Source organism: Penicillium canescens, assembly GCF_028828765.1.
Source record: "Penicillium canescens strain IBT 15451 chromosome Unknown utg000005l_segment0_segment0, whole genome shotgun sequence".
In the NCBI taxonomy this organism is placed as follows: domain Eukaryota; kingdom Fungi; phylum Ascomycota; class Eurotiomycetes; order Eurotiales; family Aspergillaceae; genus Penicillium; species Penicillium canescens.
The window spans coordinates 270401-295219 of record NW_026703967.1 but is presented as its reverse complement, the minus strand read 5'-3'; the positions used below and the strand labels follow the sequence as shown (position 1 = coordinate 295219).

General features: G+C 49.9%; 9 protein-coding genes across 9 annotated transcripts; 2 read left to right on the top strand and 7 right to left on the bottom strand.

Moving 5' to 3' along the window:
- Positions 1 to 305: 305 nt before the first annotated feature.
- Positions 306 to 2509, bottom strand: N7446_007732 (Zn(II)2Cys6 transcription factor; the record flags this gene model as incomplete). The annotated part of the gene is made up of 5 exons (XM_058516477.1): positions 306 to 831; positions 917 to 1243; positions 1291 to 1670; positions 1719 to 2277; positions 2331 to 2509. 5 exons carry the CDS (start codon positions 2507 to 2509, stop codon positions 306 to 308), a joined length of 1971 nt encoding a protein of 656 aa, XP_058370123.1.
- A 980-nt stretch (positions 2510 to 3489) lies between these two features.
- Positions 3490 to 7912, bottom strand: N7446_007731 (DNA-directed RNA polymerase III core subunit RPO31; the record flags this gene model as incomplete). The annotated part of the gene is made up of 2 exons (XM_058516476.1): positions 3490 to 7741; positions 7818 to 7912. 2 exons carry the CDS (start codon positions 7910 to 7912, stop codon positions 3490 to 3492), a joined length of 4347 nt encoding a protein of 1448 aa, XP_058370122.1.
- Positions 7913 to 8444: 532 nt separating this feature from the next.
- Positions 8445 to 10498, bottom strand: N7446_007730 (GTPase GUF1; the record flags this gene model as incomplete). The annotated part of the gene is made up of 2 exons (XM_058516475.1): positions 8445 to 9708; positions 9762 to 10498. 2 exons carry the CDS (start codon positions 10496 to 10498, stop codon positions 8445 to 8447), a joined length of 2001 nt encoding a protein of 666 aa, XP_058370121.1.
- A 197-nt stretch (positions 10499 to 10695) lies between these two features.
- N7446_007729 (spindle checkpoint protein MAD2) lies at positions 10696 to 11759 on the top strand (the record flags this gene model as incomplete). The annotated part of the gene is made up of 8 exons (XM_058516474.1): positions 10696 to 10744; positions 10794 to 10819; positions 10867 to 10892; positions 10946 to 10984; positions 11043 to 11071; positions 11124 to 11269; positions 11330 to 11403; positions 11468 to 11759. 8 exons carry the CDS (start codon positions 10696 to 10698, stop codon positions 11757 to 11759), a joined length of 681 nt encoding a protein of 226 aa, XP_058370120.1.
- A 281-nt stretch (positions 11760 to 12040) lies between these two features.
- N7446_007728 (DUF218 domain protein) lies at positions 12041 to 13048 on the bottom strand (the record flags this gene model as incomplete). The annotated part of the gene is given in 5 exon segments (XM_058516473.1): positions 12041 to 12436; positions 12448 to 12615; positions 12666 to 12717; positions 12768 to 12875; positions 12942 to 13048. 5 exon segments carry the CDS (start codon positions 13046 to 13048, stop codon positions 12041 to 12043), a joined length of 831 nt encoding a protein of 276 aa, XP_058370119.1.
- Positions 13049 to 13171: 123 nt separating this feature from the next.
- On the bottom strand, positions 13172 to 14503 carry N7446_007727 (uncharacterized protein; the record flags this gene model as incomplete). The annotated part of the gene is made up of 1 exon (XM_058516472.1): positions 13172 to 14503. One exon carries the CDS (start codon positions 14501 to 14503, stop codon positions 13172 to 13174), a length of 1332 nt encoding a protein of 443 aa, XP_058370118.1.
- Positions 14504 to 15709: 1206 nt separating this feature from the next.
- N7446_007726 (uncharacterized protein) lies at positions 15710 to 18511 on the top strand (the record flags this gene model as incomplete). Its single annotated transcript, XM_058516471.1, has 1 exon — positions 15710 to 18511. One exon carries the CDS (start codon positions 15710 to 15712, stop codon positions 18509 to 18511), a length of 2802 nt encoding a protein of 933 aa, XP_058370117.1.
- A 144-nt stretch (positions 18512 to 18655) lies between these two features.
- N7446_007725 (uncharacterized protein) lies at positions 18656 to 19966 on the bottom strand (the record flags this gene model as incomplete). The annotated part of the gene is made up of 1 exon (XM_058516470.1): positions 18656 to 19966. One exon carries the CDS (start codon positions 19964 to 19966, stop codon positions 18656 to 18658), a length of 1311 nt encoding a protein of 436 aa, XP_058370116.1.
- Positions 19967 to 20482: 516 nt separating this feature from the next.
- On the bottom strand, positions 20483 to 24327 carry N7446_007724 (uncharacterized protein; the record flags this gene model as incomplete). Its single annotated transcript, XM_058516469.1, has 11 exons — positions 20483 to 20569; positions 20626 to 21147; positions 21197 to 21432; positions 21481 to 21875; positions 21925 to 22400; positions 22451 to 22553; positions 22920 to 23385; positions 23437 to 23522; positions 23577 to 23740; positions 23789 to 23870; positions 23927 to 24327. 11 exons carry the CDS (start codon positions 24325 to 24327, stop codon positions 20483 to 20485), a joined length of 3018 nt encoding a protein of 1005 aa, XP_058370115.1.
- Positions 24328 to 24819: the final 492 nt, after the last annotated feature.

Genomic DNA, 24819 nt, shown 5'->3' with positions numbered 1-24819 from the left:
GAACTTAACGAGAGCTTAGCTATGGGTAACTTATAAGTCTTCTGTCTTTAGTGCAATTTATTATGACCTCGCAATTGAACTACAGAGAAAGTCGAAGCAGACTACATTAGGCATCGAATGAAGTAGATACCCTCAAATTGATAAGTAATTCGAGCAAGTTAGTATATAATATAGCCATATAAGCATTCATGTAGGAAATCTCATCCCTCCAAACCCTATACATGTATATGGTTAACATCTTCTCACTCCGAAACAACACGTAATAAAGTAATAAACAATACAAAACCCGAGAAAAGGCCCTATAATCACAACAGATGGAGATCTGGCCGAACATTAGCCAGCCGACACGTCCCCTGATACATCCTCTCAAGCGTCGATCTCATAATCTCAATATCAATAGACTCAGCCGCCCAATGCTTCAATGTACGAAGCGAAACCCGAACAAGTCCAGCCCAGTTGGGCGGCACGCGCATCTGCCAAGTCCCCAGTGTCCGCGAAGCCTCGAGTTGGTATAGCACGACGCCGATGATGTGCAGGGCGCAGGAGAAGCTGGCGCGGATTACGTTCCAGATCCACTCGTGGCGGAACTGGTAATAGTAGTTTGGAATTAGCTGGACACAGTTGTCGACTGCTTTTTGGGCTAGGTCGAACACTTGCAGCCACAGTTGGTTGTCCCTCTTTATGAAGGTTGGCATGGTCTGGAAGTGCATTGCTAGGTAGAAGGCTGGCCTGTAGATCCGTTCTAGAGCCATGTGGAACCGTCCCCGAAAGAAGAACATCAGGTCTGGGTTGTCTTTCGGGGATTGGATTCCCGCGATGGAGATTTGATACCTATTTTCGAGTTAGTCTTCGAGTTGATGTTCGAGTTAGGGTATGGGTGGGTCCTCGGGGAGTCGGGGAGCAGGAGAGTATATACCATGAAGTCACGACATTCTCTGCTGCAGCTGATCTTTTCAAGAGATCGGGGATATCTTTGGTCCAACCTTTCTCCCCCTGCCGCCACATATCGGCTAGCAGGTCATTAGTGGTTCGGCGGTTACAGATGGATCCGATGTAGAATTTCCACCCCTTTTCTTCTTCGGTGCCGCTTAGTTCAAACCCCGGTTTGACTGAAAAATCTTGAGAACCATCCTGCATCTGGTCAAAAGAAGGAGGTGTCTTGCGGGAGAATTTCGGGAATGGATCTGAATAACCTAGGCTTTCAAGCCCGCTGCTCCAGAGAGGGAGTTCACTTTGCATTTCACTGTGGATGGTTAGTGTGTGAATATCCAACCACAAGATGAGACCTACTGCTCTGCTTGAATACAGGACCAGTACAGACGAGATTCCAAGTTATGGTAGTTGTCATCAGCAGTCCACTGTTCTCTACATAAAGACCGCAACCGAACCTCTAACCTGCAGGACGCTTGCTGGAAACAGAACCAGGCCTGCAGAGGGCGCATGGCGTGTCTGTGGTAGCTACCAGCAAGCAGGAAGCACTGAATGTCAGTCGGGGAGGTGTGCAAAAACCCGAATCTCTGCTTTGCTGCGTGGAAATAGGTTTCAGCCAAATCCATATTGGCGTCTGATATGGGTGGCGGCGGGAGCCGATCAAAGTCAATAGTAATATCCTCGTCCGCCAATGGCACAAACTTAGACGACGTAGATGAAGCCAGGGCGCACGCTAAGAGCTGCAGGACAATTTAGCTAAGACCTTTACAAGCAAATGGTCAACGTACCACCTGACACGACGGACCGTCCCATCCAAGACCCTGGACGGTGACTTCCTTGGCATACCGCTCGAGCATATCGAGGTCAACTATGGGATTTCTTCGATGACAGATCATAAAGTACTTTTTGCAGAGTCTAGGGATCTCATCGACAAAATGCCCGATCCCTACCTGCCGGGGAGGCGGGATACTCGGTGGCTGACTATCCAACGAGTCAAGCAAGAACGAGCGGATATGTTTCTCCGCTTCAGTTATGACTCTGTTGTAGATGGGCCAGCGGAGCATGTGCTCTCCAGAACTGGCTATGTAGAGGATTCGGGGGTCATGATCAGGTCCCCGGTCCTCAATACTTGGAGCGGTGGTGCTGCTATGCAGATTGCTCCCCGACAAAGATTCTGTCAAGGGACTAGTGTTCTGTATAGCAAGCTCAAAGAAGGATTCTTTGAGTGAGCGGCTCGATGATATGATGGAGCCCCCCTCCGACTTGATCTCCTCCAGCAGACCGGCGATATGGTTCAGGCGCGAGAGGACCTCCTGGTTCGATGGATTTCCGGAGTCAAAGCCCGTTCTAGAAGCTCAGGTCAATGCCCAATCTATTCATCCACAGTTTCTCCTTCTTACTGGTTCTGCTGTGGTGAGGTCTCGGGGTAGTTGCACTCGACTCCCTGCACAGCACAGTAGCTGCAAGTTGGCCTGACATTGTCGCATCGAGTCTTGCGCAGCCGACAGGTCTGACAGGCTGTCGGGGCTCGTGTACGAATCTCGCGCTTCCTAGCGAACTTCGGATCGGCAAATTCCATAGTAGACTCTTACTCTTTCTGGACATTCAAGATGCAATTCGGGGAACGTCGGGGAGCCGCCGGGGAGATTGGAAGAAGGGTGAAAGAACAAGTGTGACCCAAGGACATTTGGGCGTACTTAGGGGAGGAATACCTCCGCGAGGGCTATCCACTGAAACCCGGGTTGGAAACAAAGAAACACGCGGCGGCCGCAAAGCACCAGATTGATCGAGTGCTAACGGTTGTGGCGTAGGCCGGATGAGGTCAAAACTCAGTGCGAACAAAGAACGGTCGTTCGTGATGTGATGGCCAAACCCAGTCAGGTTAACCCCCATGGCTGCCTCAGGGGTTTCACGATGCTGATTGGAGGGCGATTAATTCCTTGGTGACTCCGGACAAGGGTGTGTGTGATGGTACCCAAAGGTTCCCTTTCGGTTTCTGGGGAGCTTTCCGAAGTCGCTCGAGCCCATCGAACCTCCATTTCTCTTTTCGATCATTTGCAGCGCCTCACTTAGGAAGCTTTTTGCTGTTCCAGAGGGTTGGGAGGGTACTTGAAGTCCCAGGATCGAGACGTTCCGGGGGGTTAGGGTTGTGAGATGCCGTGAACGTTTGTGTAAGTGTAAAGCCTTTTGTTTTTTTTGAATATAACCCGGGAGGAAAGAGAAGCTTGTACCTGGGATAGTCTACAGTCGAGTTGGAAATTAGCTTCACGCCTGCACACACCCCAACTCTCATCATGGGACGGTTTGTGACCCTACTGTTGAATTGAGCTTATGTTGACAGTCTCCAGGTCTCAGGTGACTATCAAATACAATCCGAACCTCTCTATAGCACGGAACCAGGAAACTATTGTGTCAGGTCGTCATCAAATTCACTAACGCTCATCGCTAGTAGTCTGAGTACATGTACAAGCCGGGAACAGGGTCCAGACCGGTGCCAAAATGGCAAATTCAAACGCCAAGGTAATGCTGAAAGGTTGGATACAGAGTCATAGGTCAACTTCACCGAACCTTCCTCTTAGGCCTCCGTGCCAGAGGGGCATCGCAAAGTTCAGACCAGATGTCTTCGAATACGGTTTTGCGCGGGCCAATCTGCCCTTCGTAGAAGTTCAACTTGCGCACAACCTCCATGGCACCTGTACCCAGTCCCACCGTCTTGCCCATGATGATACATTCCGAAACACCCTCGATAAGATCGGTGCGACCAAGACCACCGGCGTCAAAGAGGTGGTCGGCAGTCTTCTCGAATGAAGCAAGCTGAAGCACCGAGTCTCGCATCTTGGCAAGACCGAAACGAGTGATACCCAGGACTTCACCCTTGTAAGTCATGACGTCTGCTAGGAGCTGCATGTGACGAGGATCGATGTCCATGTCCTTCATAACTTCACTGATTTCAGTGATGATAGTGCTTCGAGCTGCCTCGATACCTAGAACCTCCCGAGCTTCCATAACGTTGTTGGTCTTGGTGTGAAGTCCATCCACACCCGTAGTAGTCATACACTCCCTCAAACCGTAACCTTCCACGAGCAGAGTGTTGGTCGTGGACGTCTCGTCCGTTCGGATAATGGCACGGGTAGCGCGTGGGTGACCCAGAATTTGTATATGAGGAAGGATGCGCTTCAGATGCTTGAGGCGCAGGAAGGGATCAACACTCGTAGCTGCGATCTCGGTCTTAGAAAGGCCTGCTTTGCTGGCCGGATCAAGATCCATAAAGATCTTGATCGTGTATCTCGAGCATGAAAACTTAAGATCGCTTGCCTTGAAGCGCTTGTGGGTCTTAATAGTTTCGGCGATCTGGTAAGTCTTGATATCAAGTTGCAGATCGTCAATCGTCTGTTGATTGACATGAACCTTGAGGTAGGCATCATCCTTGTTCCAGCATTCCGTGATAGAGTGAATGATGTCCGCGAGGTAGGTCTTTTCAATTCGTCCCTTGACAATCCGAGCGGCTGCGACAGACTCTTTGTTGACCAGGTCGCAAGAAACAACGGGGGTACTGATCTCCCTCGAGGCGTTGATAATTTCCTTAATACGAGGAACACCCTGGGTAATACTCATACCGGCGACACCAGCAAAATGGAAAGTTTTCAGCGTCATCTGCGTTCCGGGCTCACCGATAGATTGGGCGCCAACGGCACCAACAGCATGACCGGGTTCGACCTGGGCCTTCTTGTACTTCAGTAGACAAGCAGTAATGAAGGCTCTCAACGTTGTGTTTGTCAGCTTGCCGGTGTGATCCAAGCCTTTACGGCTACGCTCGTCGGAGGGATCAATATCGCCACCACGAGAGATCAACTTGTCGGCCTTGGTTTGCACGTATTCCTGGATCGAGTCAAGGAAATCACGGGCACTCTCGAATTGATCAATACCATGGTCACTGCGGTCCATGTACGCAAGATCATTGCCTAGCAAGTCTTTGCGCTGTAGCTTCGCACGCTCCTTGCCAAGCATCTCTTCGCACACCTCCATGATCTCAGCCGGCAACAGACTTCGCTCGTCGTTGTTGTAGGTAGTAGACTCGGAGTGAATGAAAGTCCGATCGAAGTAGACAGGCTTAGCCTTACCCTCCATATCCACAGGATCCAGTTTGTCGTCACCGTATTGGAACTGGACAATGGCAGCAGACGAGTTCCGAACGGTGTCATCGTACATTGACGACAAATCTTCCAGAGACTTCATCAGACGACGAGACATGTAACCAGTTTCGGCGGTCTTGACAGCTGTATCGACCAGACCTTCACGACCAGACATGGCGTGGAAAATGAACTCCTGAGGCTCGAGACCAGAGAAGAAACTGTTGCGAACGAAACCCTTCGACGGGGGCTGACGCGCATTCTTCGGGAAATGCGGCAAGGTACGGTCTTGGAAGCCGTCCTGTACACGCTGTCCACCAATAATTTGCTGACCGACAAGAGCAACCATCTGGGAGACGTTGATACTGGAACCCTTGGAGCCAGATGTAGCCATGATTAGGGGCGAGTTGTACTTGCTGAGCTGCGCAATACACTCGTCACCGGCTTGTTGACGGACCTTACTGAGAATACCAGAAAGCTGGTTCTCCATAGTCTGCAGTTCGTCACATCCAGGGTACTTTTCCAGGGTGCCGGCCTTGTACTGGGCAATGACTTCGTCACACTTTGCGTAGGCTGCTTCAACCAGGTCATTTTTCGACTGAACTAGCCTTGCACTGGGATAGACATCTGTGATACCAATCGAGAAACCCATGTTGGTGAACCATCTGGCAGAAAGTTTTGACAAACGATTCATGCCTTCGGCGGCTGCCGGTGGACCGAAATCTCTGAGCATAATGTAGAAAACGTTGTCCTTCTTTCCGGAACCGATCGTAGACTTGTCCATAACACCACACATAACTTCTGAGTTACGGATGACGAGCCAGCCATCATTGGGGTCCAAGTCCTTTGGTCGGCCATCCTTGGGCATCTTGAATTCACGACATGCGGCATCAAGGTTGACCATGACGGGATCATCCTTGTTAGGGCGCATAAGAATGTTGAAGACTTGTTTACCAGTCCACAGCATCTGTGGCTTCATAACAGATGGCGGAGGGAGGTCGAATCGCGTTTCGGGGCCAAGCATGTAGAGACAGATCTGGGTGAAAGCGGCACGGTTGAAGAAATTGTCCTTGCTGCTCAGCATGTAGGCGGCACTAATGAAATCCTGAATGGCGGAAATGATAGGCTCGCCGTTCTTAGGAGTAGCCAAGTTGTTCTTCACACCCATGAGCTCCATCGCCTCTGCTCTCGCTTCTTCCGTCTGCGGCACGTGAAGGTTCATTTCGTCTCCGTCGAAATCTGCGTTGTAAGGATTGCAGACACACTCATTCAGACGGAATGTCCTATGAGGCCGGACTTTGGCAAAGTGAGATAGAATACTGAGCTTGTGAAGGGAAGGCTGTCGATTGAACAGCACGATGTCGCCATCCTCGATATGACGCTCGACCATATCACCCTCTTGCAGTTGGTCGGCCATCCACTGGGTATTACCGAACTTGAGCATCTGCTTGAATCCGTTTCCTTTCTTGACTATCATGTTCGCTCCGGGCCATTTTGAGCTTCCATTTGCCACACGTTGTTGCAGTTTCTCTTTGTTGTATCTGGTCACAACTTCAGGATAGGTCATGTTCTTCGCCACTAGCTCTGGAACAGCAACCTCATCCACACGCAAATTAGGATCAGGTGAAATAACAGTTCGGCCAGAGAAATCAACACGCTTTCCGGACAAGTTACCACGAAAACGACCTTGCTTTCCTTTCAATCGTTGAACGAAGCCTCGGATTGGCTTTCCAAGATCGGCTTTATTGAGACCAGGCACATCGCTGTTGATGTAGACAGCGATCTGGAGCTGCATATAGTCCCAGCACTCCATGATGGTTTGAACCGGAGCGCCCTTGAGCAAAGCATTCTTAAGGTTGATGTTACTCTGCACAATATCACCCAGCTTAGCTGTCAAATCATCTTCCGTAGACGCAGAATCTTGTCCCACTGAAGGTCGAATACAAACGGGAGGAGCTGGAATGAATTGCCAGAGGAACATCTCCGGACGTGCCTCCTTTGGGTTCATACCGATCAACTCACAGTCGGAGTCGGACATTTTCTTGAAAAGCTTCAGCACGCGAAGAGCATTCAGGTCATCCTGTGCCTTTTTAAAATGTTTCTCAACCTCCGCATTAGCGCTTCTTGCCTCGGCGAAAGAGTTGTCGAACACATCCTTGCTAATAGGGGTCTGCTTTTTGACGGACGTGGAGGCGTTGAATGCGCGGAATTTGTCGTGTGTGATCTTTAGGGCGCTTGTTCCAGTCTTCTTCACGACACCGTTGATTGCTCCACAATTTCCACACTCACGAGTTTTCCGGCAACGTTCATTAATTCGCTTCGCAATCTGGTTCCGCCGTAGGTTATCGAGGCCAGGGCGGCGCATCTCACGAAGGAAAGCACGGCGTTCGGCCTCGGGGAGTAGGATGTGGGAGCATTCCTTGCAAATTTCTTGCAGAATGCTGATAACGCGCTTGAAATAACCGACGTGGAAAGAAGGAAGGACGAGCCTCACATGACCGAAATGACCGTTACAGTCTTTGAGGTTGTTTCCGCATGTTGCGCAAGCGTCCGTCTTATTCGAGATACCCATACGCTGGTCGAGAGGTCCATGTGCAACCACTGTTCGGGCTTGGTCTAGGTCGAAGAACTTTCGATCGGAAACTTCCACCACGGCTTGGCCGACAATATCATCGTTGGTTCTGCGAACACAAGTTTTCATTAGCGATCAATTCGCAACCAACCATCACATCAAGCGCTTGTGGAACAACTGCGTACAAGACACCAAACTTCAATTCCTTGATCACTTTAGGAACGCGATCAATGACCTGGGCCTTGCCCAGGTCTACCTGCGCACCCTCTGGAGGCTGCATCGCCGTCGTCAAATGCGGAGCATGGCAGGGTGACTCAAAGAGATGCGATCGGCATGGGCGGGTGTCAGCCGCAAGAACCAAATTGAAGGTTCAAATTGGTATTCCCGAGTCTCTTGTCCGTAGGTTTCCTAGATATAAGCTACAGAGCTTGATCGAGGACTCCGAGACACGGTGAGCGGAATTGGAGATGACCAGAGAAAGAAGTTGTTGGCGGGGTCCGACACGAACTTTTTTCTGCCGGCGAAGCTCTCACCGCTGTCACATTGCATGTATACAACAGGAGTCATAAATGTGCACAAGGTGCTATGAAGTATTGGACAGTTTTTATGCGAAAGCTTCGAAGTGAGTGTACCGTTTTATATATTGTTTTAGCCCTACTTTGGCTTTCTTTTTTCACCTCTATTTTGCCCATGTTCGAGTGCCTCTGGTTACTTATCTAGATCATATAAAGGTAGGAGTGCGAAAGGACTTATGACCCCTGTTGTATTGTACATTTCATTCGCTATTTTACATCTTTATTTGGGTTTTTTGCCTATTTAGCCAAGAATGCTTGGAATGCCTTATGTTCGATCACCACATTTCCAACGGCCCGCAGCCTCTTGCGGCCTTCCTTTTGCTTCTCAAGCAGCTTGCGGCGCCGACTCACATCACTGGCATGCAGCTTGGCCAAAACGTCCTTACGGTATGGCTTGATGGTCTCACGCGCAATAATTTTCTTGCCAACAGCAGCCTGGATGATGATCTCGAAGAGCTGTCGGTCGACGTGCTCCTTGAACTTGGTAACCCAAATTCTTCCTTGTCGGTTGACCTGGCTCAAATGCATGATTCGTGCTACAGCATCCACGGGCTCTTTATTGACCAGAAGCTGTAGCTTGACAATGTTACCTGCTCGCCATGCGGATTCTTCGTAGTCCAGACTGGCGTAGCCCTTGGTGCCTCCTTTCAGTTTTCCGAAGAAGTCATCAACCAAGTGCGCTAGAGGCAATTCATACTTCATGATGACCTGCGTCGTAGTAAAATATTCAATGCTGATTTGCTCGCCTCGGTTGGCTTCGCAAAGCTCAATGACCTTTCCTAGATATTCTTCCGGGAATGTCAAGGTGACCAAAACATAGGGCTCTTGGACCTCCGCAACCTTGAGCCGGACGCTATCATCATCGGGGAATTTAGCTGGATTTGTGATAATATCCTCGGCGCCATCTTTCCACACGACCTTAACCGGGACGGAAGGAGGTGTAATGATGATACTTGCGCCGTGCTCTTGCCTGAGACGGTCCTCGAACACGGAGCAGTGGAGAGTGCCTAAGAATCCCATGCGGAATCCGGCGCCTAAAGCCTCGGACGACTCTTTTTGCACGGTGATACTTCGGTCATTCAGGATGAGCTGGTTGATGCTGTCTTCCAAGTGCTCGAAATGATCCGCATTCACTGGATATACCGCGACGAAGACCATCGACTTTGGCTCTTCGAAACCCGGCAAAGGCTCTACCAGCTTTTCTGAGCCAACCCTTGTGAAGGTATCGCCGATCTTGGCTTCTTTACTCCGCTTCATGCCTGGGTTGAAGTAGATGTAACCAACCTGGCCTGCACGGAGGACAGTTTGCGCGGTCTCGGTTGGATACATAATGCCAACTTCGCCCACATAGTACTTGAGTCCCGTAACAAATGAAACGAGTTGCTGACCTGCACGCACCTCGCCGTCGAACACACGGACTAACAAAATCACGCCCTTGTAGGAGTCGTACCAAGAATCCACGAGCAGCATGCGAAGAGGTTTTTGAGTATCGCCAATAGGTCTAAAGAGAGTCAGTAAAATATCATTTGATCGCGTAGGCCGGTTTGAACTTACGCAGGAATTTTCTCCACGACTGTCGGTAGCACAGCTGGAACGTTCAATCCAGTCTTGGCCGAAACCATCACCGCGTTCTCCGTGTCAATCTCAAAAGTGCTCCTCATCTGCTCCAGAGCCCGCTCTGGATCCGAAGATGGCAAGTCAACCTTGTTGAGGATAGGAATCAGCTCGAGGCCTTGCGCAAACGCCAAATAGAAATTGGCAACCGTTTGCGCCTGGACACCTTGACTGGCATCCACCAAGAGAATGGCACCACCGCAGCTGGCATAACTTCGCGACACCTCTGCACGGAAATCCACATGGCCTGGAGTATCCACCAGGTGTAACAAGTAGTCCTCGCCATTGTGGTTATAAATCATCGTACACGTTTGTGCTTTGACCGTGATTCCTCGCTCTCGCTCAACATCGAGTTTATCCAAAACTTGCTTGTTCATTCCAGCTTTGATAGTGCCCGTCAGCTCGAGGAGTCGGTCGGAGAGTGTGCTTTTGCCATGGTCGACATGTGCGACAATGCAGAAATTGCGATAGCGTTCAATTGGGATCGCGGAGATTCGTTGTTCGAGATCTGTGTCCAATTTAATCGGCGTTATTTTTGAGCGTGCAAAACATGTCCTCGACGTAGAGAACAATCGGTTGTATCTGAAGGATGAAAAGCCAACTGGTGGTTGAAGGCTAGCGGCCTGGCATCTTGGCGCTGCGCTCAACCATCGGCCTAACCGCAGACATCCTCGCATTGAGACTTCTGTGGCATAGAAGCAAATGGTAATGCGGTCGAGATAAAGTATTTCGGCGTTTCGATGCTGGCGAGGTCTCGGGGGTTGCGGAGAAAAAACGGGCGCGGGCGGTGACCGCGATTTATTGCTGCAGTGACTATCGACGTAAACAAACCTCTCCCATCTTTCACCTCAAATATTCCATCTACCAGCCCATCATGCCTGAAGCAAAGGATAAGTCAAAGGTGCACAAGCTGTCTATCAAAGGTTGGTCTCCTGTCGTCCAGTTTTAAATGCCAATCTCACAAGATAATAGGATCGGCGAAGCTTGTGTCCGAATTCGTGAGTATTGATTTCTCGGACAAAGAGATCTCAGCTAACAGCTTCAGTTTGAATACTCGATTAATTCGATCCTGTGAGTGGCATTTATAAAGATCTCAAGACACTAGCTTATCGCGTTGACCGCAGTTTCCAACGAGGTGTCTATCCTCCGGAGGATTTCATGACGTACGTCTTCTCTTCTATTCTCTTTGATAACATAGTCCAGCAAGCTGACAGATAGTAGGATTAAGAAATATGGCCTCAATATGCTCGGTTCGTTTATCGAATCCGTCCTGGATAGACCGCAGGCCTAACCTACTCGCAGTGTCCGCCGACGACCAGGTCAAAGCCTACATCAAGAAGATCATGTCGCAATTGAATAAATGGATGCAGGGAGGCAAGATTTCTAAGCTTGTGGTGGTTATTACAAGCAAGGAGACTGGCGAACATGTGGAAAGATGGCAATTCGACGTATGTCCTCCGCGTTTGACTTGCTATCCGACTCAGGCACTGATCATTCTGGTGGTTTAGGTTGAAATCTTTGGCAAGCACTCCAAGAGCAAGAGTGCCCAGAAATCCACTGATAAGGAAAACGCTACACCCGGGTGTGTTGCATACTATCGAGAATTAATATTGATCATTTCGCTAATAATACTTTGCTTCTACCAGAGATGCGGATCCCCAATCCTCCGAACCTATCGAGAAGAACGAGAAGCAAATCCAAGAGGAAATCCAAGCTATCTTCCGCCAGATTACTGCCTCTGTCACTTTCCTTCCTGTCCTGGATGGCGATTGCACCTTCAACGTCCTGGTCTACGCCGATGCCGACTCAGATGTCCCAGTAGAATGGGGTGACAGTGACGCCAAGGAGATTAAGAATGCCGAGAAGGTTCAATTGCGCAGCTTTAGTACAAACAACCACCGAGTGGGAACTCTGGTTAGCTACCGCTTGTCTGATTGAATTCTATGTGAGATGTGATGATCAAATACGAAGGGTGCTCCATGGGTTGGCGTTTCAGGAAAGGACCAAGGTATTCAAGTTATTACATGAGAAGTGTTGGAGTTCCAATAGAGGCTTTCTAGTTTTATGACTTCTATTCTCTCTAGTATATTGGCTTTCAAGAGTTACAATACCCCGGTGGTGTCTCCACCAGAGGATGAGATGTTATCGAATAGGTTCTAATGTGGTATCAAAGTAACAAAAGAGACACCTCAAAGCGATAATATTGACAGCGGCAAGTTTCAATCCAGAGGAGCGCCTGCGTAAGACCATGGCAAGCTCTCTCTACCCGAGAACCATTCATTGCAATGATTACCACCATCATATCGAATCAGATCCAATACCACATCCTCCAAGCCCAAGTTGGAGAACAATACATTCTCCATCCCAGGGGACCAACCCCGTTTTATTCGCTTGTCGACGAGACCAGTATTGACACCGTAAAGATCTTGTCTCCAGAGCCCAATCCCGTTCATTGCCTCTCCTCGAATCAGTGTTTCGGAGGGAGTCACCTCCTCTGGGGGATTGATTCCAATAACTGCGACTTTCTGCGTATCGGGTCCCTGTCCTGATTCATAGCTGTCGGGTACAAGTCCCAAGGCGGGGAAGTGACACTGCATGAATCGTGCACGCTTGAACTGTGTGTCACGACGGTGACCCGTCGTGGATAGACACCTGTATATTCCCGGAAGCGTATTATAGAAAACAGAACATTCTGATATGAGTCTGTCGCGTGGGTCTCGGCGATGACTCGTAATGGGTCAATTGTCGGAATTTCAGAGCTGTCTTGGAAATAGTTGTTGTCTTTGGCTAGACTCTGCTATGTATTAGCCTTCCTGTTTTCGAGTCAACAAGTGGAGAGCTGACGAGGTAAGATTGGCCTTCGGTGAGCTCAGTCCTTGGCTTCTTAGTAGGCCCTCTGTTATATGGTTAACTAGGTTCAAATGAAGTGTGATGAAAAGCTATTACCCTGAGAATACGAGAATTCCATTGTGGTCATCTGCTATAAGTCTTAATCCGGCTTTGATATGGTTGATGAACGTGAGCGTTTCCCTACGCTGAAAGGGCTCAATCAACCTAGATACGCAAAGTGAAGTGTGAGATGCCAGTTCTCAATCTCAAGATGTGCAATCCTCAACGTACCATTCTTGTTCAGAACCTCCAAGTTTAGGCCCTCCTATATAAATTGCATGGCAGCAGACGATTATCAAGTGGCTGCACTCCGTAAGGCTGTCTAGATTTGAGGTCATGATATTTTCCCGACAAGATAAATAAGGTCGTTGGTCTCATTAAGGTATAAAAAGCAGACAGATGAGACGGGGGCGGTAAGACGTTCACAGCTGCCCCGACTTTTCAGTGGAGCCTAATCCAACTTATACCCCAACTCTCCTCCGGTGAGCCTCTTTCTTCCTGTTGTATATACTCTGCCATTCTCGACTATGCGGGATTAGCCCCCACGCAATGAGAGATTTGTCCTGCTCCGTCGTCAAGTCCAACCAAGCAAGCAGATCCTGGCGACGTTCTGCTTTCTTGGGTGCTGAACTACTTTCCAAGCTGCCCAAAGGAGTTGCACTGAGTCTTTGTTGCATGAAATCTTTCTCCAAGACCACTTGCACGGTGGTTGGTTTACTTTTCTCCAGCTCTGGCCAATCCATGTACCTCTCAGGATAGGTAGACACGGTGGCTTTTAGGGTTGAACTGACCCAGCAGCTTCTCGGTTCTGTTTCATCACTGTGGCTCCATTGATTGCGAATGGCTTCCCATATGCGTGAGTCCTCGCAGCCAACTCTGTGGGCAACGAGAACTGTGGTGACAATGATCACCGCTACTGTGACAATCTGTGTATACAAGCCGGCCATGCCGATGCTGACGACATGCACGGCGAAGAAGACCCAGCCGGCCCATTGGCATGCCTCATACAAATACGGGTTTGGCGGCTGAGGGTTGATGGCAAATGCTAGCTTTGGCAGGTACCCCGGGACAACGAGAGTGACGACCTTCGAGTCCTCTGTCACGACAATCACCTTGGCGATTGCGTACGGGTCTTGAGGTTCGATGGGTGGCTCAACATTTTTCTCTTTTCCCTGTTGGTAAAGATCCTCGAATATTGCCATTGATTTCTCATATTCAGCCCGCTTGGCTGGGTATCTTTTGCTTTCTTTCTCAGCTTCTTCTTGGGCTCTTCGGATATTCGCATCGATCCCGGCCTGGTTCTGTGCCACCTGGAAACACCTCAATGCCACCGAGGCTATCATGGATATGACATTAGCAAATCCCCACCAATCCCTCGCCAGAACAGTCAGCGCAATAAGCACACCGTGCACCGGCAACCCGACAAGCAGAAAGCCGACGATGAATGACGTCCATCTGCGCGGCCTCTCTCCGACCTCCCAGGTGACAATACTGCGGACCTGGTTGAATGACTGCGTCTGGAGCCAGCGCGAGAACCAGCCTGCTAGTTCTGTTGTCATGATGCCGCCCGAAATGTTGCAGAGAGCGGACCCGGGCTTCTTCACGACGAAGCGGTTGCCGGCCACCACGAAGGCTCCCAGTAACGGTAGATAGTCAAGATACAGGCTTGGGACGAGTCGCCCAATGCTGCGATCCATTTCCTCCGCTCCAAGGAGCGTGACGAGACCGAGGGCATCGATCTTGAGCCCTGTGCCCTGGGCCCAGGAGCTAAGGCGCTGGTGCCACGAGTACATATCGAATGGTGAACAACTTACAAGTTACAGTGGCCACGATTATCTACACCGATCTAGATTTGAGACTATGATAATCATGATCATGGTTATTGTGATGGTTGATCCTTTGTCTACTCACTTCCCGAATCAGCATTTAGCCCGGCACTAGTGGCGTCTTACTGCATACAACCTGCCCTATCGGAGACCACGCTCTGCCAATGATTGCGGCTGAATGCCCAAATTGCCAGAATGACAGGGCCACAGGACGGCTCGACTACTTTCTTTTCGCTTCTGATGGCTTCACTTTGCCCGTGGGTTCCGTATGTTCTTATTTTCGCGTTTTCATGACTGCATATCCATTATCATTCGACGCATAATGACTACTCCTTGAATTTATCCCCGGCCTATCATGAACCAGGCAATACTCTGCATTTCTCTCGGTTTTCCGTGACCTCAAACCAACGTGGACATGCAGAGACGAAACCGTGGCGTTGGGTCCAAACTCAGATGCGGACCATCTACTTGCGAATTGAGTTGTTGGTTAAATTCACCCGGGCAATGCTTAACTTATGCAGGGGTCATAGGTCCTGTCACACTCCCACCTTTATGATCTAGATGAGTAACCCGAAGCAGTCGAAAATAAGCAACAAAGAGGCGAAAAATAGAGGCCAAAGTACGGCGGAAATAATGCATGAAACGGTGTACTCGCTTCGACGCATTCGTGGTAGAAACTGACCAATACTTCATGGCACTGTGTACACATTTATGACCCCTTTTGTAGTTTGGGGCCTTTTTCTCAACGCACTGACACCCCGATCGATCTCAATTGGACGAAGCTTTGCAAGCATTTGCTGATATGTTCGCAGCTGACGCTCTTTTCCCGTCCTGTGAAGATGGTCCACGCAATGAATCAGCCGCTAACGCACAAATAGGTAGAGCGCAAACTAACTACCTCGTATCGCCTTGCAATGGGGCCGGCCTAGACCCGAATGAGGCGCTGACGGATGATCTGACTCCTTTCCTTCCCCTGGGGGCGTAAAATTATGCATATCTCATTGGTACATTCTGAGCCATAGCGCAGTGGCTACCGACCCCCCTGGATATCTCCATTAGAAGATGAGGGTATCCATTGATAAAAAAGGGAAATCTGCTCGGCTTTGCGCGCCATATCCTTTATCCTCGTTAGCAAGTGGTCCTCCCATTGAGACCCGTGTCTTGGTCCCCGAGATGGCTCCTTTCTTTCCATTTCGGCGCAAAAAGCCGAGCGTGGTCGAGATCGAGGAAGCTGAAGAGAATCTCAGGCATCGATACAATGGCCACCGGCATTGGGCCTCTGGGAAACGGTTCCAGCGTCCTTTTATCAGCCCGGAAAGCCTAACAGAGCGCAGGCTGGAGCTTGAAGATCCCAAACACAGCTACGGAAAGCAGAGTTATCTCAATCCCAACAGGGAGAACGACCATAAGAAGTACATCGATCTAGACACGTACTACAGCACCAACAAATCATTCCCCCGTCGACTTATCGTGCAGGCGACTCCAGAGGTCTACGCAGAGACTGATAATTACCCCCGTCACTGGGGCCGAAGCCGCATCCATGGCAAGGTGCCTTTTATAATCTCCCTGTCCGAACTCTGCTTGAATCCGTTTGGGTTTCGCCGATACGAGGGCGTTCCAGATGAAGAAGATGACGGGGATGGGCCGAGGCAGGCCCGAAAGGAGAACAGGATATTAACAATCCTCAAAGGCCTTCTGCATTGGATCACATCGACTGCGCTCACCTTGTCACTGGCATGGATTATTCAACTCATGATCTCTGTTGAAATTGTTACCTCCCCGTGGAATGACGACGGCTCGGCTGAGCCTTACGAGGAATACCAAAATGTTCACTGGTATTGGCCCAAGCATGCGATCAATGTGCTCGATCAGTCTCCGGCAAATAATCACCCCCAGTCAACAGTTGCCAAACTTACGGTTCCTCGTAGCTTGGTGGTCAGAGATGAGGTATCCGGTGCATGGGTATCCAAGAACACCAAGGACCTGCGCGACAAGAAGACGGGTATGCTGCCATCATACATCTTTCTAAGTTTTTCGCGCGCCAATTTCGTCGGCACGGATGAAGTCAAATTGAGAGAGATCCTCTACTCGGTGGCCGAACGCATGCTTGAACACGAGAATGTACACAGAGATCCGCAAACGCCTTCTCTTGAAGCATTCTGGGTGGATGTCGATTGCGTCTCAGGCATCACAGACATACCAGCCGGAGCCAACGAGTCGCCAAAGACTCAAGATGTCAACTCGATTTGTGATGCGGTACGCTGTGCGCATCGAGTATACATTGTCCTACCCAGTGACAGTGTATCTGCCAGACAAACATGGGGGAGCCGGATATGGACACTGCCAGAAGTCCTTCTTGCTGCAAACAAAACCCGATATTGCTTCACGGAGTCTACTGATATTGATCTGCTCGCCCCGCATGATGTTTCATTGAACGACATGTATGAAAGTTTTTGGAAGCCACCCACAAACGACGAGCAGGTGGAACACGAAGATGCGATAGGCCACCTCATAAGCCACTATACCAACACGATAAAACTTAGCGAGCTTCAACTATTCACCTTTGCAGTCCAGGTTATGGCGAAGCTATCCCAGGGTAGGGATGTCGAGGGGTATACGACTAGAGACATGGCCTATGCCGCTATGGGTCTGCTGTCGTATCGGATCACACCTTGCGATGACGACAATACCTTCCAGGCTATTGCACGGCTATCTCTTGTGAATGATAGCAACCAACTCCTCGAGCGTCTCGTTTGTCTATGGCCGAACCCGGAAAAGAACCCGCGACCTTTGCAGGCACAGCAAGACTACGCTTCAGCCGGTAGTGAGACGCTTCTTTGCAATATTGCCGATCGGGATCAATACTTGACTCATTTGTGGGATATTCATCCTATCTGTGATGTCGTTGGTATTGGCGACGACTCATACGAACCCACGATCATCATGGACCGTTGCAAGGGTATTCCCATCCGCTGGAAGGATTTCCCAAGGCTGAGATACGCCAAAGAAATCAAAGGTCTCGGCGCAACAGCATCGCAATCAATTGTCTATTTTGGCGCCTGGGCTCTGGCGACTGGCTTCGGTCTCTTCTCGACTGCTATGGCCCTTGCGGTTGCACTTTCTACTGGGGGCAAGACAGGAGAGCAGGCATCTAACACGGAAGCAAATGACGGCTTCACAAACGCACAGCTTGAAAATTTGAGGACTGAGATTATACCCAACTATTTGGTGGCAATTGGTATATTTTTTGCTCTGGCGTGGATCATCTCCTGGTTCGCTCCGTGGGCGGTACGACAGCTTTGCAATGAAGGCACTAAGGGAACATCAAGCCATCTCGTCGGATTCGAAGGCACCATGTCGCTACATGATCTGGAAAAGGCGATGTACGGAAACTATAACCACCGCCTGTTATACGCAGCCTCGTCGACAGTCTTCTCGGGAACTATGCCCAAATCCAACATCCGTGTTGGCAGGGAGCCACTGGATCCGGGCCATTGGAAGAAAGAGATGAAACGACTCGGCTTCCCTGGCTCGTATCGCCTCTTTACGATCGTTGACACGGGTAGTATGACCGTGTCCGTGATTGCCGCTGAACGACCACCCGTCGTAGCCTTGATCTGTGGCCGGGAAGGTGGCATGCTCCGTGTCCTTCTTTGCAGCTGGCGCTTTGAGCGGAACTGTCTGTACCGCGAGTGTGTTGTGCGTATGCGCAGCTCGCTGGAGGAACAGGCTACTTATAATGATTGGCTGAAGATCAGCTTGGCTAGTCAGGGTGATGTTGCCCGTACTCGTGTCAGTCATCTTCAGTATCTTCGGCAGAAACAAATCGATGAGGAAAAGGCCCGGCTCAACGAGGAGAAGGTTAGGCAGCGGAAGCCTGTCTCTGAAGAAAGTACCTCGAGCACTTTGAAAGGCCCGCCTTCGCCTCGTGTCTCTCTTTTTCGGCTGGTGATCAGGAACGCTTGGATCGTGTAGCAAGACAGTAGGTATCAGTGGTCTCTAAGTCAAGTTCATCTTAATATTTAATGGAACTATATTATACCGCTTGATTTTTTTCTAGATTTCTATAACATCTTTAGCAAAAGTTGTAGGTTCATGCATCTACTCCTTGGTATAGGGTTACAGTACAACGACACCCTCAGGCACATCAACACCCTCCAGAATAGTCGGATCATTCTGAAACGCCTCACTCTCAACAACTTCCTTCAACACCTTATACACACTTCGTTCAATAACCACCACCTCAGGATCCCCTATATTCGTCGCACTCATAACGCGACAAAGAAACCGAAACGCACACACCAATGCATCCTTACCATACACACGCCCAAGTAAAGCGGGCATATACGTCGGCTGAACAGCAGGCTCGCCCTTAACCCCATCAACATTAAGAGCCCTTTCCAACTTCCCCCGGGTCCCCTCATCCAAAGCATCCCAAGCAGCCTCGTACAAAAGCGCCTTGTCGCGCGTAGTAACGTTACCCAGACAAAATAACCGCATCAAAGCCCGATCCCTGGGATCCCACTCAACATTGAATGCCCGAACACCTTCCGCTAAGCAGAGGAACTCCGCTCTCCGAATCAATATCCAGTTATACCCGCTGCGGAGAGTCAACGTCCCAGTAGTGACACCCTCGTATACTTCATAAACATGGCGATATCCCTCGAAAATAGGCTGGATGAGTTTCTTCGCGCATGTCCAATCCATGTGCCCCGCTGCACCAGCTATATCGAGTATCTGCTCCATAAAGCGGATTTGGAAACTGCGTTTGGAGCTCTTCATTTCTAGCAGGGCCGTCAGGCAGGCGGGGGCGTTTTCTGCTTGGGCCAGTTGGCCAAAGTTGAAGGTTGCGCCTAGTTGTATTGCTTTGAATACATCTTCTCTGTCCTGGGCTGGGAGGGTATCCAGTGAATAGATTAGACCGTGCTTGCAGGCTTGCAGGAGGATGGCATCGTGGTTGAGGGCGGAGATATCTTCCCCTGTATGTGTATGGTAATCAATGGCCAGTTGGGGATCTTTGCCTAGGTCGTTGATGATGATGGAATAGATCAGGGTATATAGTGTGTTTGCGTCCGTGATGACCTGCGCGTAGAATTGCCGGATCCAATCGAAGGATTCCCTCGTTAATTGTGGCGCTGGGGACTGGGTGCCGATAAAGGTCTCATATTGGTCTGTGTGGATCCAGCGAAGGGCTAGGAATCCTACTAGTGTTCGGTTGACTTCGTCGTAGTTTTCTTTGTATATGATGTAGGATGGTGATGGGGTGCTTGGTGGGGTCCAGGGTCCGTCTCGGATTGAGTACGCGCGCTTGAGACGGTCGATGTCTTGTGGGAACTCTTTGTAGACCAGGTTTATGAGGTCTTCTTCTGAGCGTGCGAAAAGTGAGTCTGGGTGCGCGCAGGCTTCTTTGAGGGATTGGGATACGTCCATGTTGGGGTGTTTACAGTTCATCGTGCTCGGAACGCCTAGAGATTCAACCCGTATATGCTGCGCCACAGAGGTTGAGTGATTTGGGCCTATCACACGTTTTAGATATGAGAGTCTACTGTAGAAATCATTGTGCTTAAGATTGTGATTCTTAGCTTTGAAACAAGTTTAATAATATGCTAATTGTACATGTTTGTCCCTTCGACATATGAACCATAAAGCCCCAACGGACAGGAAATGCATCGAGGCAAGTAAGATAACAGAGAAATGCGACTTCGCTCTCAGGAAACATGCAACGTGCTTGAAATATGCCCTCCCAGTCATGAAATAATGAAACGCACCCATGTGGTAAACGCTAACCAGAGAAGTTCTAGTTGTGAAAATGCATATCCATGACCCAGTACGACAAAGGAAAATCAGGTAATAATGCATAGAAGAATGGCAGTAAAGGTAAAGATTGCCGCTGCAGAAGTCGAAGAACGAGGGTATCAGTCGAAAAGAAAGTGTATGACAGGCTCACTAGGCATCGTGGCGGAAAGTACAGTTGTCGCCTTTGCGACACTTTCCCTCGGCCCAGAATTTGCAGGCAACGAGTCCAACCTTGTACTATTTCGGAATTGTTAGCAAGATGTTCATCAAATTTCAGCTGGCAGTGTACATACTGGTTTGTCAGTAACCCTGGTCCGCTTCGAGCGGCTCCATTGGGGATCAAAGTCGCCGTCATGCTGTGGGGTCTCTCGACCTCGCTTGCGCTCTGGGTCATCATAGTCATGGCCCTGTGGTTGGAATTGACCGCCGAATTGCGAGAACATGGCGCCAAGGTTAGGTGCCATGGCTGGCTGCGATTGAGTCTGAGGGAATGCAGGCTGCATTTGTTTCATGACATGCATGATCGTATTGAAGTCAATCGTTTGTGGAACTGCGGCGGGGACCTGTGGGACCACCGGCACTTGAGGCTGGAGCTGTTGCTGTTGACGGAACATATTGATTGTCTGCTCGACACCGAGTATCGCGCCAGGCTGGGTAGCTGGTGGGGGAGTTGCTTGCGCCTGTCCAGACACATTCTGAATGATGTTGAGTAAGTTGGAAATATCATAGCCAGGACCAGTGGGGTTAGGTTGCTGCGGCTGTTGTGCGGCCGCAGGCTTGGGGTTGATATATGAGTAGTAGCGTTCCTCTCGGGCCTGCAGTTTGTCAGTATTTAAGTGTTGCAAATACCAAGGAAATGCATACCTTGATGTGGTCAGGAGGCTCTCCGAATGACACTTCATCGTGAACAATGTCGTCAGGATCAGGAGTAGGTGGCTCCTTGGCTGATGCAGGCATTTCTGCAGGAGATGTGTAGAAGACCATGAGTGTCGTGGATTCCCGGTGCTCCTGGGCCTCCTTCTCTGGGCTGGTTGGAATCTGTGGACCACCGCGCTTGATGAAACTCTGATTTTTGGGTTCCTCAAAGTCGAAATCGATGGCTGTGATGATCAGAAAATAATTGTAGAACGGGGGGAGAGATGACTTACCTGACAGGCCAGTGAATTCTTGGAAGACGGTCTCGCGCATGCCACCAAGATCATCTTCTTCAAGTTCATCCATATCTTTGTGGAGCTTGAGCACACTGCCTTCGCCCTTGATATCTCCCAATCCACGTGCAGATCCATCACCAGGGCCCAACTCTTCGTCGGGGTCGTGGGTGAAGAGTCGGACTTCGGTAAGAGAATCATCGGGTTTCCAGGTCACACGTAGTTTGCGGCGTTCTTCCTTGCGCAGTCTCTTGCTGCGTTCCTCTTCGGTCTCGGGTGGTTGCTCTTCGACTGGCTTGGGAGCTGGTGTTTCTTTGGGTTTGTTGAGATCTGCCATCAGATCACCGAAGGAGAATGCAGGTTTTGGTGGCGGCGTCTTCTCCTTTGGGGCAGGACTGTGCAAAGGTCAGTAAGAGTATTACTTGAAGATACGTTGATACATACGCTGTTTTGGCAGCGGCAGCAGCGGCAGCCCTCTCTGCATTGGTAGTTCCAGGTCTCTTGGATGCCGAGCTCAGTGTACCAAACAGACTGATTGGCTTGGGCGCCACGATGTTGGCCTTCGGGCGCGCAGGAACAGCCTTTGCTTGAGCTCCCTTAGGTCCGTTGCCTACGGGGGCTTTTGACGCGTCTTTGTTTGCGGTCGCCATTCTTTTTGTCCCAGCCTGCGGACCTCCGTCTGCCTCGCGTGGTCGCTTCATCCCAACTGGATCAGGCTTTTCAATACTTTTGACAGCATCTTCCTTGGGAAGTTTATCGTTTTCTTGTTTACGCTTGGTGGAGGCAGTGGCATTGTCCAGAATCTTCTGGGTGAGGTCCTTGACCTGTTGTCCGCCTTTCTTCAAAAATTTGGGCAGTAATTTGGAGAGATTTGTTTTCTGCAGCATGTCTTCTGTCATAGTGGAGAAGCGTGCAAAAAGCTGTAAATGTTAGCAAATGAATGTCCCATATGAACTTGAAGTAAACATACCGTAAGCAAATTGATTGTCAAGGTACCTGCAAAGTCTGCAGCCTGGAAACGGTCGACCAAGAAGGAGTATAGAGCTGCCACAACCATAGGGTGCTCGCCCAGCCTACATAGGATTCAAAATTAGTCTGGTCCAATTATACCAATGGTTCAAGTTTGCCAAGCACAGGAAAAGCACAAGCTCTTTTCTAGATAGGTCCCTCGGATCTCACAGATAGTTTCCTATGGCATATCTGGAAGAACTTTCACTCTGGGTCTGCATATTTGCCTAATGTCCATACAGCACATATAAGATCATGCCTTGCCCAGCGAAACAGAGCAATTGCCCCTGGTTCTAGCCATGATGATGCGATTGGGTTTAATTCCCGGAAGAGAAATTATACGGAGCGATGCTCAAAGGCGGCTTCAAGCCCATATAGCCACAACCAGGGGGGTACAAGAGAGGTGCAGGGGGTGGAAAAGGGACACGTACTTGTCAACAATCACGGGATGACCCATTTCTAACGTTGTCGTCGCAATTTTATCCATTGTCCGACGCTGAGAGATTACCTGTTCTTTCACTTTGGCGGCTTTGTTATTGTCACCTTGGTTCTCAGCCAGCTTCATCGCCTGGACTTGTTCTTTCCATGCATCTCGAAGCGTCTTGACAACATCCTTGTAGGCTACCAGCGCATTTTTTACCTTCTCAGGGCCGGGCCACTTGTTGCGTGGTGACCACACTGCTTGCAGTGTATCATATTGAGCTGCAGCCTCGGGTTCTGTCGGCCGAATGGGGGGCAAGGGGGAAGGCTCATCTGGAGCTTCAATGTCAAGGTCCGATTCATCGGAACTTTCACTTTCTGACTTTGATTGAGCTTTCTTTGGACCCTTCGTCTTTGGTTGCAATTTTTTAACAGGCCCCTTCTTCGTTTGAATCACGACGTCTGGCACTGGCAGGCCTACAACGAGTTAGCAAGTGATTGGAGGGTGTCTCAACGGTCTGTACATACCTCCGGACGACATATTTGGATGAGGAGCCGATCCAACCTGTGGTTGGATTGCAAGACCGTGCTGATAATAATTAAACTGCCGGTCCCTGTAAAACGATCAGTCATCTTCCTCATAAACTACGATGGATGTGTGAACTTACTGCTCGTTTGGTTGTCTCTGGAAGTGCGAGGGGAGACCATAAACAAGACCATTTGCCAATGTAGGCTGCTGACTAGATGCTTGGGCAGGGTTCAGAAACTGTGGGTTGATGGTGACATTGGGATCCGATTCAGAGTATTCATTGGTGAGGTCAATCGTATTGGACTGCTGCACGTTAGATTTACGGTCACACTAGGCAACGAGGTGACGTACCATCATCTCTGGGGGAATTCTTGGGTTAATGTGTATTGTTGTGGCTGCAATCGCTGTCGGGAAGGTGCCTCCGGAAACGTGTCTTGGATGGGGATCTGTTGGTGTGGGGAAAAGTAGCCCGGCTGGAAGGAGTATGACGGGAAGGCCGATGACTCGGAAGCATTCAGAGGACGAGAGTCGAAATGCATCTGCCCTGGGTACTGGGTAGCTTGCGGTTGTTCAAACTGCGGGTGGGCTCCGTAGCTTCGCTGCGACTGCTGAAGAGGAGCCTCCGCCTGCCACGACTGATGCATTGAGGAGTAGATGCCGTGATTTTGTTCGGGTTGAGGAGCAAGCTCTCTCTGATCTTGAAATACGGGATGGTCCCAGCCTATTCCTAGGGCGGTTTGTGATGCAGAATCATGTTGGGCTTGAGTGTGTTGTTGGAGTTGCTGATCAGGGGTCGGATAGATGGCATCGAGGGTATCCCAGTAATCAGCAGGTAGTGTGTCTTGGTCATTGCCCTGAGGCAACCCCTGCAGATGGGCGGATTGCTCCATGATAGACAGTACTCCAAAGCTTAAGCTAACTATGAAGAATCACGTAATCACGTGCAGACCCCAGTTTTCGTGTTCACCGCCTATTTTCACCGCCTTTGTAAATGGGAAGAAAAGAAGTGGGGCGGATGCCGGATGAAGTTTTCTCCCGAGGGAAGTTATTGAGGGGAGGAAGCTGTCTGAAGAATTGAAGAATTAGACGCGGCAATTCACTTGATACGCCTAGAATCTTCAGAATTGAGTACTGTCGTACCTTAGAAAGAAAACAGAATGCTTTCAATTTATGGTGCCTCAGGCATCAATTTTATTCCCCAGTACTGCGAGTCACGTCTGTCGTCCTTGGCCTTGCAGCTTATTGACTCCGCAGTTGCGAATACAAGTCTAGTAAGACGGTCCACAGGATCTCAGGATCTTCAAGAGCCTCTTCTGCCTTGTGTCCTTGACTTGGTATCCTTTCCAGGCACTTTGTGCTCTCCCTGCAGAGGCTCTCCTCCT